Source organism: Zootoca vivipara, chromosome 15, assembly GCF_965207765.1.
Source record: "Zootoca vivipara chromosome 15, rZooViv2.hap1.1, whole genome shotgun sequence".
Lineage (NCBI taxonomy): Eukaryota > Metazoa > Chordata > Lepidosauria > Squamata > Lacertidae > Zootoca > Zootoca vivipara.
Genome location: NC_142598.1, coordinates 40,583,509 through 40,596,134, shown reverse-complemented (window position 1 = coordinate 40,596,134; position 12,626 = coordinate 40,583,509). Strand labels below are relative to the sequence as shown.

General features: G+C 42.8%; 1 protein-coding gene across 2 annotated transcripts in view; it reads right to left on the bottom strand.

The window, feature by feature from the left end:
* Positions 1 to 12,626, bottom strand: part of FOCAD (focadhesin) — a 106,718-nt gene that overhangs the window by 38,260 nt on the left and 55,832 nt on the right. For both annotated transcript variants that reach the window (XM_035140663.3, XM_088658826.1), the window contains exons 19-21: positions 11,546 to 11,684; positions 8,945 to 9,133; positions 6,997 to 7,118 (exon numbers count right to left, since the gene is read on the bottom strand). In XM_035140663.3, coding sequence (XP_034996554.3) covers positions 6,997 to 7,118; positions 8,945 to 9,133; positions 11,546 to 11,684 — 450 coding nt within the window. The remainder of the gene's footprint in view (positions 1 to 6,996; positions 7,119 to 8,944; positions 9,134 to 11,545; positions 11,685 to 12,626) is intronic.

Below are 12,626 nucleotides of genomic sequence, written 5' to 3'. Positions count from 1 at the left end.
TTAAAACATAATCTATATTGCATATCCAACAAATTATCCAACAATGAAAACAAACAGGAAACGTTTCTTAGAATATTAATCAAATCCTTGGTTTTGGCTGAACACAGAATTACCAGGTGATACTCTTGTTACATAACTTAAAAGACGATAGAAGAGCATTAACACACACATTCACAATATACACACAACTCCACATTTCATCCTGGCTGTTGTCATTATTATAGCAATTTCAAAGAAAACCATCGCTCTGGATCATTTCTGTTTGCGGTGCAACTTCAAAGCCAACAGCTTAAGAAAAGAGAGAGAGAGAGAGAGAGAGAGAGAGAGAGAGAGAGAGAGAGAGAGAGAGAGAGAGAGAGAGAGAACTGTAATTAAAATGACTGCTGTGCACTGTAATGTCTCATAATATTCTATGGCAGGCAAAAGAATCAGTTTTTTGTTTCCAGTATCCAATTATTTCTACTGTTGGCCTCAACCAAAAACATCGAAAGTTGTCATGACAGCCATTTGGAGCCTATTAAAAACAAGTTATTAGATCTCAGCAGTTTCCAGGACAATATTACTTCAATACATTTAGGGGGTGGGACCCAAAATATTCCAGGTTGGCTTCAGATGGCCTCTCTCTCTCTCGTTCTTCTGCTAGGCTAGTAGTTTAAACAACGAAAGAAAGAAAGAAAGAAAGAAAGAAAGAAAGAAAGAAAGAAAGAAAGAAAGAAAGAAAGAAAAAAAAGAAAATGCCAGAGTGGATTGCTATTAAAATCTGCCTTCTTCTCCCTGTTGGATGTTTTATCTGCTATAACAACCTCTTTCCAATTTTTACTTTCATGCTTTCGTCTAGATTCTTGGGCAGCAGCTACGTTTTCACGGGAGCCATCTTTTGAATCGAAGATCCCAATATTCTGGCTCTGCTCACCAACTTACTCCCTTGTGAACAGAGCTAGGGTTGCCATACGTCTGGAATTTCCCGGGCAGAGCCGGATTGTGTCTTGAATGAATGGATCTTTATACGCGTCGGCGGTCAGCCATAGCAATAAAAACAACAAAACGATATACAAAGAATAAAAATCAAAAAGTCAATTCTATAAAATATATTTTAGGGTTTTGAATCAATAGTCAAATAAGGGATCTTATTCTGATTGCCCCAGCTAAAAACCTTGCAACCTTTGCTGTCACCTGCTCATCTTGATCTGCCCAGAGAAAGGACACTGGGGCAGTGGCTGGGCAACCCAGGACGGACAATAAAAGAGGGGTGGTGACCTCATTCCTCAAGTCTTTAACCGGATTGTGTCTGGATTATCACTTTTTGAAATATGGCAACCCATATTATTATCTTGCCGGTTCTATTATGCTTTGATCTAGACATTTGGTTGGGTGAATTTTGGTGGTTAAGGCAGGAGAATTGCAGGAAGGACCTCTTGAAACATTTACAGGGCATCTATCAATTACAATTAAGGTATCTCGACAAGAATAGGAAGGATTCAAACTTCATGATCCATCCATATGGTTCTATGATTGACTGGCTGAGCCACACAGTATCAAGCAATGCACATATGGGCACTCTATGGAATTTGACCATAGTGCTCACACAACGTTGTGAAAAACCCAAAGAACAATGTGTTCAGACGTAATGCTAAACCAGCTAAACTTTAGTTTCACGTCAAGAAGCAAGCGTTTGTAAGCCAAGGGCTCACAAATTTCCCCCATTACTTTTCCTTTGCCACAGCTATGGAAAGATCAGAAGTTTTGACCTAAGTTTTAGATTAACTATAGTTTAGTCAGTCATCATCCAAACACTAAACTGGACTTAACCTTAACACGAGTTTCATAAACTATGGTTTGAACTTGGCATGTTTCCACTAACCATAGATTAACCACATTTTGTGTGTGTCTAGGGTTGGATAACGTGATACACCAAAGTTAATCTAAAATACAGTGGTACCTCTACTTACGAATAACTCTACTTACAAATTTTTCTACTTACGAATGGAGCTCCGCCCGCCATCTTGGATGCGGTTTAGATAGGATTTTTTCTACTTACGAATTTTTAGATAGGGTTGCTTCAACTTACAATTTTTTTCTCCCAATGCATTCCTATGGGATTCGACTTACAAATTTTTTTGACTTACAAATGTGTGTTCGGAACGCATTAAATCCGTAAGTAGAGGTACCACTGTAGACGTGAAACATTCAGCACGCCCTTCATGGACATGCTGGGAGGGGAGAGAAAACAAACCATGCTAAATTATATTATGTCTGAAGCAGCCTCATTGGTACTCTGAGGGCAAAACCCCACAATGCTACAGAACCTTCTTCCGAGTAGTCCATTTAAGAGGAAATTCAGAGACTTTCTTCTAACTGCTGAAATGCCTAACTGTGTGGTTGGTTTAGATCAGGCGTCCCCAAACTTTGGCCCTCCAGATGTTTTGGACTACAATTCCCATCATTCCTGACCACTGGTCCTGTTAGCTAGGGATCATGGGAGTTGAAGGCCAAAACATCTGGAGGGCCGCAGTTTGGGGGTGCCTGGTTTAGATCCTTTCCAGACACCCTCAATTTGAATAGCTCACCCAAAGGTCTATGCTACTGGAATGTCCTTTCAAAGGCGGTCTGCCAGGTCTTATTTACCAAAAAATAAAACAGCACGCTGCCGCTTCAGAGAGAGTTAGAGATGGGCTGGTTGGTTTCTCTTCAACCATTATAGGAACATGAATAATACACAACTTCAAACAGACCACTGTTTATTGAAACCATCTCTATCTCTCTCATAGGAAACCATAAAAAATGTGGCAAATGCTCTATAGCTTTCTCTATTCATGTTGACAGATATTAAACTGTATCCAGGGGACTACTCCTGAGGAACATAGCTGTTGTTGACCCAAGCTGCTCCCCATTCCAAAACCTTGGAGGATATGCCTGTGCTCTTTGCTCCAACCTTGATTATCTACGTTGGTTCAGCTCAGATGATTACTTGGCCCCAAGATCCCAAAAATGATGGGAGAGACGTGTATTCAGTGGGTGGGGGTTCCTGGCACATGGGTTGTTTGTAAGGAAAGCCCACATTGCACATTGAGCATCGTGGAGCTGAAACTAGAGATCCCTCAAAGAGTCTACCAGCTCCATCTGGTACGCAGGCTGAGACCCTACCTGCCTGTGGACTGTCTCACCAGAGTGGTGCATGCTCTAGTTATCTCCCGCTTGGACTACTGCAATGCTCTCTACGTGGGGCTGCCTTTGAAGGTGACCTGGAAACCACAACTAATCCAGAATGTGGCAGCTAGACTGGTGACTGGGAGCAGCCGTCGAGACCACATAACACCGGTCTTGAAAGATCTACATTGGCTCCCAGTACGTTTCCGAGCACAATTCAAAGTGTTGGTGCTGACCTTGGAAGCCTTAAACGGCCTTGGCCCAGTATACCTGAAGAAGCATCTCCACCCCCATCGTTCAGCCCAGACACTGAGGTCCAGCTCCGAGGGCCTTCTGGCAGTTCCTTCACTGCGAGAAACGAGGTTACAGGGAACCAGGCAGAGGGCCTTCTTGGTGGTGGCACCCGCCCTGTGGAACGCCCTCCCATCAGATGTCAAGGAAACAAACAACTATCCTACTTTTAGAAGACATCTGAAGGCAGCCCTGTTCAGGGAAGTTTTTAATGTTTGATGTTTTGTCGTGTTTTTAATTTTCTGTTGGGTGGGGAAACTCAGCCAGGTGGGTGGGGTATAAATAATAAATTATTATTATTACTATTTGGGGCTGCCGGGTACAAAGACAGCAACTATGGCCAACTTGTTCATGTGAGTGAGTGCAACCTGGGTGAGGGCTGAATCCCACAGGACAAGGTGCTGTTTAGGAATTTGGAGGTGCTCCCTTCAAAGCTGCTTGGATGTTGGAATGGGGCTGGGCTGGATTCTGTGGTGCTTAAGAAAACTTTTATACTCAATAACCATGAACATATTTTCCAAGGAGATTTGTATAACAAAATTAAACGTTGCTCCAGAGTTCCAACGGCGCATTTCTGTTTCTCCACATGTTTGGATTCCTTTTATAATCCCCATAGACATTTTGCTCTTCTACATGGCATCTACTAGCCAAGCCAGGTTTTCTTTTCTTTTTTTTAGGAATGTTTAACATTCTACAGACATACAAAGTCGGGCACTGGGGAATAATATTCCCCAAACCAAGTATGTTTCAAATTAAGCAACCCAATATTCAAATATATTCAAATTCAAATTAAGCAACCCAATATTATATCTGCATTTATATATCTACATTTCAGAGGTGTGTGTGTGTGTGTGTGTGTGTGTGTGTGTGTGTGTATGCTTTTTTAAAAAAAAAACAACATTGCATGAGTTTGGAATTCAACTTAAATGCCCTACTTCAAAATACCAATCAAACAAAAACAAGACAAGAAGTGGGAATAATTAATTTACACAGGAAAGAACAGCTGTAATAACCAAAATAAGCCTTATCTGTGTTTGCTTGAAATAAGAAACTTTTCCAGCTCTGTGTTTGAAACAGTGATTGCATTATTATTAATAATAATAAATTCTCTGAAGTCTTCTCAACCTCGAGAAAAGCAAGAGGAAATATAAATATAAACCATGACACCAAGGAAGGAAGGGTCAGAGGCTAAAGAAACACACACGTGTGCAGGATAATCACAGCGTTTAGAACCCGTTCCATTCGAAGGTGGTTACACATTTCACGTGAGCATTCCGCCTTTGGGACAAAAATCAAGGGTGGCTTCGAAGAATGACAAGGTCAGGCCAAGAGTCCATGGCTCTCATACCACAGCCCTCCTCACTTTGCAGAGCGCATCAAAGGAGGCCAGAGCTACACTAAATCATGATGTGTGTAAATACTTTCCACCAGTGCAGCCCTCCCTATCAAAATATGAACAGGGGGACACATCCCCTTTTGTATCGGGACTATTTTAAAGAAATCTGGCTGAGGTGAGCTCGAGCTAGACACTGCAGAAGATGTAGGACCGTCATTGAAAACCGCCAGCCCCGACTCTCTTCTCTTTCCTCTCACAGTCAAGGCAGGACCATCTTTGCAATGCAACTTTCACAACCACCACAAGCAGCAGCCAATGGGGAGGGAGTGGCCAGATTCCCCACATCATGCATTTTGGCCGAGAGAGAAGACAATGGAGACATGGGGCCACTATTTTCAGTAGTGGCTATGCGGTGTCCCATGGACTGCAAGAAGATCAAACCTATCCATTCTTAAGGAAATCAGCCTTGAGTGCTCACTGGAAGGACAGATCGTGAAGTTGAGGCTCCAATACTTTGGCCACATCATGAGAAGAGAAGACTCCCTGGAAAAGACCCTGATGTTGGGAAAGATTGAGGGCACAAGGAGAAGGGGACGACAGAGGACAAGATGGTTGGACAGTGTTCTCGAAGCTACGAACATGAGTTTGACCAAACTGCGGGAGGCAGTGCAAGACAGGAGTGCCTGGCGTGCTATGGTCCATGGGGTCACGAAGAGTCGGACACGACTAAACAACAACATGCGGTGTCTAACGTCTAAGGCAGGCTTCCTCAACCTTGGCCCTCCAGATGTTTTTGGCCTACAACTCCCATGATCCCTAGCTAGCAGCAGGACCAGTGGTCAGGGATGGTGGGAATTGTAGTCTTAAAACATCTGGAGGGCCGAGTTTGCCAATGCCTGGTCTAAGGGGTGCTACCGATACTTCATTCCAGAGAGCTCTGTCCTTGGGTTCAGCTTGGGTTCAGGCTTCATAGGCACCCAAACAGTCTCCAATAATTTTTAAATTGACTTGGATAGAGGCAAATGGGCGTAAAGGGAATAATGAACTGGAGCTGCTTAGATTCCAGAATGTAGCTTCATCCTGAAGGCAGTTTCCATATACATTGGTACCCTGGTAGTCAAACGACTTGGCTCCCAAACACCACAAACCCAGAAGTGAGTGTTCTGGCTTGCAAACGTTTTTCAGAAGCCAAATGTCCGACGCGGCTTCTGCAGCTTCCAGGAAGCTCCTGCAGCCAATCGGAAGCCGCACTTGGTTTTCAAACCGTTTCGGGAATTGGACCGACTCCCGGAACAGATTAAATTTGAGAACCTGAGCTTTCAATACAACCCCTTCACAGAAATATTAATGAAAGAGACCCTCCGTGACACAGAATATTCCTGTTTTGCCATTGAGGACGTCTCAAATGCCAGAACAGATATAAATGATCGCATCACCTTTATCTATGGCGTGTGACCCAAGATACGCCACTGCCCATAATGTTATAATGCAACCGTATTAACTTGGATGCACTTTGAGAGAAAGGCCGACAGATCTGCACTCGCTCATACTGGTTCCTCTCCTGGCTGCGTTCCTGCTGTTTGCAGTTTCTGAAGATCAGTGGCTGTAAGAGCTATAAACGCTCTATTTAATGAAAATATTTGATAACAAGGCCGTGCTTATATTCTACAACGATTAATTGGATGTTCATTTCTAATTCCTTGCCTCCTTCTGCCCCTGATCCCACCTCACATTTCCTACAGGAGATTAAAGCTTTGGTTTACAAAACCTTTAATACACAAAACCAGCTACATTAATGCAATATCCCAGGGCGCTGGGAACAATTAAGAGATATGCTGCATTATTATTACAGTAACAAGGAAGGAGAGGTCACTCCCCAGGTTCCAATCCCCTAATTGTTTCTCAGACAAGCCCAAATCTGACAGGACTGTAACCAGATTAGGCAGAGTTGAAGGGAAAACGTCAGCCTTCATTTGCTCCGGCAAACTTCGGAGAAAACATTTCGGCGCAGAGAGCATTTTATTAGATGTATTTATACGTCCTGTTCTACTTAATTGTTCTTCGCAGCAAGTTTACTTAATTAAGAGTAAATTACAGCACCGCACACAGCTTGCAGCTACCATTTCCTAATTAGAGCACAGGGCAAAGGCAAACTCAGGTTGGGGAATGAAAGAACGCAGAACGGCTACGCAAGCAGAAGGGGAACTGCAGCGCTTGCTTACCTCGTGGAGGAGAGCGGTTAACATCTGGTGGAAACTGCGTCCCCTACTGGCTAGAAATCGGCTGATAGGCTTCCCATCCTTCCCCACGTGGATTGGAAGATCGTAACTCAGCAATATGCCGGCTAAAGGGAGATGAATACAGATGCACATACACTAAGAGGGCTTGTAACAATTCAGTTATGTTTTTTAATATGACTGCAAAACAGCGAATACTGAGGTTCGAGAATTGAAAGAATGCAATTCTGTAGAAATTCAAAAATTCATTCCTGGAAAAGGAAAAAGCAGCTTCTGGTCCATCTCAGGAGACGTTGGCTTCTACACCGGGCTGCTGCAACTGCTGGTTAGACCCTGTCTCAGGTGAGCCCTGAGTTGCCCTTTCGAGCAGACGAAACCGCAGGACCTGCGTTCCTCCGTTTGCTTGTATTAAGGGGTAAGCTGCTCCCCCAAAACTTCACAGCTTTGGTGCTTAGCTTAGGCTCATTTATTCAGCCCCTTCGATTCAAAGGCTCGGAAGCTTTCTGCACGGAAGGGAATTCCAGCGCATGGAAATTAAGCTGGCCGCGATATGTAGCGGGCGTTTGAGAAGTTGGCTTTTCCGGACGAAACTTCTCCCATGCACTTGCTGCATGCAATAGTTGCCAGGCGCTTGAGCACTGAGTGTTAAGATAACCTGACAGCTGTGATTGGATGCCAGTGGTCACCTGAGCAGCAGAAAAATGTGTGCGTAAGGAACGGTGGGGGGGGGGGAGTATCAGAGGGCTGATGTGAAAATAACATTACTGAGGACCTCAAATTCCATTCCATTCCATTCAGGCTATAAATGCATGATTCTTGAACTTGCCAAATTTATTCCGAGGTGTGGATGTTAAAAAGGAATGATGGAATTAAGAGGTGGATAACTTAAGAGTGCACACAGTGAAATGGGATTCATTGCTGGTTTGTAGGTGAAAGTGTTGCTTTAAAAAAAGTGTTAGAAATTAGCCAGGTGCCAGGGGCGTTTTGCAACTGGCGTGGGCCCAATTGTGACCATGTGGAGTCTCTCTCTGGATGGCAACTCGACCGGGGAAAGCAAAACATCACTTGGATTTTTCTTGAAGCTAGAATTTGTCTTATTCTGGATTGTTTTGTTCGACGATTTGATGTGTTGTAAACCACTTTGAGATTTGTTCTTTAAAATATAAAGCAGTATAGAAATGATGACGAAGTTACCAATACCTGAAGGATTGCCTCTTCCCATGGATCTGGACCCTGAGATCTATTTTGGAGACCTTTCTCCAAATGCCCCTGATACTTTTCTCCACAAAGGCACAACAATCAGCTACTTCTATATCATTATGGCATATCTCTTTTTGTCCAGGTTTTTTAATCTTGCTGTAGTTTTTCTTTTACAGTGGTGCCTCGCTAGACGAATTTAATTCGTTCCACAGGTCTTTTCTTACAACGAAAAAATTCGTCTAGCGAATCCCATAGGAATGCATTGATTTTTTTTTTACTTTTTTTTGCCCATAGGAACGCATTAATTGAATTTCAATGCATTCCTATGGGAAACCGTGATTCGCTAGACGAAAACGCATTCGTCTAGCGAGGCAACCTCCGCTAGAAAAAACCTTTTGTCAAGCGAAAATTTCGTTAAGCAGGGCATTCGTTAAGCAAGGCACCACTGTATAAGAATTATTCTCAGTTCTGTTCTTCTGTCCTCCACTCTTTGCTCTTTTTAATGTTGCTTTGGCTCTTAGGAGTTATTTTAATTGTGCATCCTTACAGCTATTCCAGCACACATTTTATTGCGTTTCTTTTTAAATTGCTGCTTTTATTTTATGAGCTGTCCTGAGGACACTTTGTTATCAAGGCGGCATATAAAAAAAACCTAGCAGACGTGTCCTTCACCCATTCCGAGATATTCTACTACGACACGAAGGTCTCTCATCTCTGGCCAGGAAAATCTCACCTGCGAGGCCAGGCTTCAGCCCGGGCTGCTTGTTTCTCTCGTACATTTTCAGCATGAAGCTTGGCACGCCTGATACTGCCTTCCCTCGGTCCGACCGGAAAGCACCGCCTCTCAGTGCGGAATGGTATATTCCACGAGGCATGCTGGCCATCTCCTGTTTCACGAGCGATGCCGCAAACTCTTCAAACGCTTGAGGGGAGAGAACGGGGCAGACATAAAGAAAACACAAGGTGATTGACTGAGGAAACCAGAACCACCCAACCAACGTAGAACCACGGCCATTATCCGGGAATGTTGTGCTGACATAACTGGTAACTCCATATTCAGCTGACAGCTGCAAGGTCATGGTTTCTGTAACTCCCAGGGAAGCCTTTGCAGCTCCACGCTCACCTCCCGCTCAAAACGTCACCTCGGGAAACCTTCAATAAATGGTGTCAGATGTTCGAGCTTGGAAGGGAAAACAAACAGCCAGAGCTGATTTCTATGTTGGTCAATGCACCCTTTGTTTGGCCACAGGTATGGGACAACGGGAGCAAGAGCGACCTTTTCCTTGGCCAATACAGCAGCCTTGCCAGCACCTCCCATGAGGATTCTTGGCACTTACAAACAAAACAATCCAAAAAAGACATGGTTTGAACAGAGATGTTGGATTCTTATCTCATTATACATGATAAAGCGATCTTCAGCCATCTCACCCTTTGCTTTTTCATGCAAGACCATTTGCAGTCGTTTACAGTCGTCAACAGCTATCAGTCAGTCAATCACCCATTTCCACCACCCTTCTGAGTGATACCCCTCCCCACCCTTTCTCTACATATAAGCATCTGGGGGCTTCTATTTCAGTGTATCTGAAGAAGTGTGCATGCACACAAAAGCTCATACCAAAATAAAAAACTTAGTTGATCTTTAAGGTGCTGCTGGAGGGAATTTTTTTATTTTAATCCAAAAAAGGTTACCAATACTCAGCAAATATGATAGGTAACATTGATCAAATACCTTAAAACGCTCTCCGAGACCTAGAATGAATCTTGGAATACTGAAAATGTATAGAGCAAAAGTTTACTGATGCTAAATGAGAAAGTAAAATGAGAAGAATGAAATGTGCTTAGTTCAACAAAGTATAAAACAGCACAAAAAGAATAATCGGAAGTTAGTGTTTATGGTGTGTGGGTGTTGTGATGTGAACTGTGTGTATTGTCTAAGTTACATGTAAATTAATGTAAACAGATGTATAATAAAGGTTATTTTTAATATTGAAAAAAACGCTCTCCGAGTTCATTGCTACAGTTGTAAAGAATTCTCAACATGCTAAGACACTTCACAAAGCAAAACGTAGTAGCACAGATAAATAAGCGAGAGAGTCCACAGCAGGTTTACTCTTTTGCTATCATGAATTGCCAAAGTTTGGCAACGCTTGGTCGGTTTAACAGGCCGCTAGCGCTTTTTACTAGACAATGAAAACTTGTTGCTCTCCCCGCTCTCCTCAAAAGGGGAGCTTATAGCAACTGTTTCAAATTAGCCCTGTGGCTTTGATGCAGGTTTTTCCTGTACCAAATACAGTGCTGGGTTTCCTGCTAAACCGCAGCAAACATGGAATAAAAGAGCATTCACATGCTCTCTCAGGGAAACCAGAAACATGCAAAGTGTCACAGAATCAGTTAACAGACTCTGGAATACTTTTTGATTTTTACGCCCAGTCCTTCCCCATCTTTTCTCCCTCTCGCCCACCAATATGTTCTCAATTCCTCCCCCCCCCCTCTACTTTTATTTACATTTGAGTGTATAATGGCCAGCAGGAAGTATAATGAAAATGGCCCCAATATTTTCCTGTTAACTTTCCTACAAATATAATGCAGGATCCACTAAAGAGACGAAAAATTATTTAACACAACCAGAGAACAAAGTGTCGGTTTGTGTTGCAGGATAGCTTATTTACAGATTTTGCCTTTCCGTCTACACACTACACGAATCTTGCATTGTCATCTTTTGCCTGCAGAAGCTACACAAGCTGGGCAATTTGCGCAGCTTAACACCTCAAAAGGGACTTTGTTAGCTTACACTTCTGCATAATTTAAAGAGAAAATTCCCGGGCTTCCTCTCCCAAACATTCCAACCAGCTTTCTGCACGATATACCATATATTCTTGAAGACTTTTGCCCAGGTTCGTTAAATTTTATGTATTCTGCTGTCATTCTTTGAGGCTAACTCATTAGCAGTATAAAAATGTCACAGTCTGGTACAGGAATATAAGCACACCTGCAAATGTCAGAAGGAATGCATTGGCCGGTTACAGTTAGTAAGATCCAGCTTTGGCCATTTACTGAAAAACAGCTTAAGAACCGGCTCACTGGAGCAGATCGAGATCTATTGTGCTACCATTTTGTTTTGGTCCGTTAGGTGCATCTGCAAAGGTGAAGTCCACCCTCTCCAGCCATTTGTCCCCAACATCAGAGATCGAAGACGACTGCTTAGTACAGTACAACATTTGTATGTCTGGCACCTGCTTCTCATCACTTAGCAGCAATTTTAAGGAACTCCTCAGAAGGGAAGCAATGTTATACAAAGGTCTGGCCAGAATGTTCGTTTCTGCATGCATTATACCTGGCAGAACGGGAGGAGGAGTCAGCATCAACAATTTGATATAGGAGGCACCAGGAACAGAGAGATCCACCTCTTCCTCTTCCTCCTCCTCCTCTTCATTTACACCCCCCTCTTCTGGTTGGGGCAATTCTGGTCTTGCCTGTATGAGCAATAAAGAAATGGGACAACTCCAATCAAGGGCAAGACATCCATTAAACAAATACATGTTTTTCTTTTCTTTATGATTGCTAATTCTTGATAGCTCTCTATTAATTTTATTCTTCCACATTATCTTGCTCTTCTTTCCATTTCTTAGCCCCCCCCAATAAATTGTATTGATTTTCAAGAACAACAAAAAACTACAGTAATTTGTTCAGTGATACATTATTACAGCTGTACTTCGGAAGTCGAATGGAATCCGTTCCGGAAGTCCGTTCGACTTCCAAAATGTTCGGAAACCCAAGTGCGGCTTCTGATTGGCTGCAGGAAGCTCCCGCAGCCAATCGGAAGCTGTGAAAGCCGTGTCGAACATTTGGCTTCCAAAAATAGTTCACAAACCGGAAAACGTACTCCTGGGTTTGCGTCGTTCAAGGCACCAGAACTAAGCTGTTCAAAAACCAAGGTACAACTCTATTAGGTTTCATATCCAATACACAGTAGACAAATAATACATTTATTTACACATTATCAATTCAAGTATCCTCTCCACAGATATTCTTGTGTTGTGGGTGGAATAAAAGTACCTTCTGTCTCGTTTATAAAGGAAAAGAAAATAAGCCACGTCTCGTCAAAAGTGTCTATTCTTGAAATGTCTTTAATTGCCCTTCTGCAAGAGTCACATTCCAAATATTATTTAACTAGATTTCAATGGGGATTTCTATAGGTTGTTTCCAGTATTGGGCTATTGTTAATTGGGCTGCCGACAACAGGAAAAATACTAAATCTATCCATTATTGTTTAAATTTGAGTCTGAGGATAACAAGGCAAGAAAGGGGAAAGGATTGCTGCATAATTTTGGAAAAAACGTGAAACGTCTTTCCCCAGAGGTGTAGACCAATGTGCAACTCCACCACGCATGGAAATATGAGCCTATCTCTCCGCA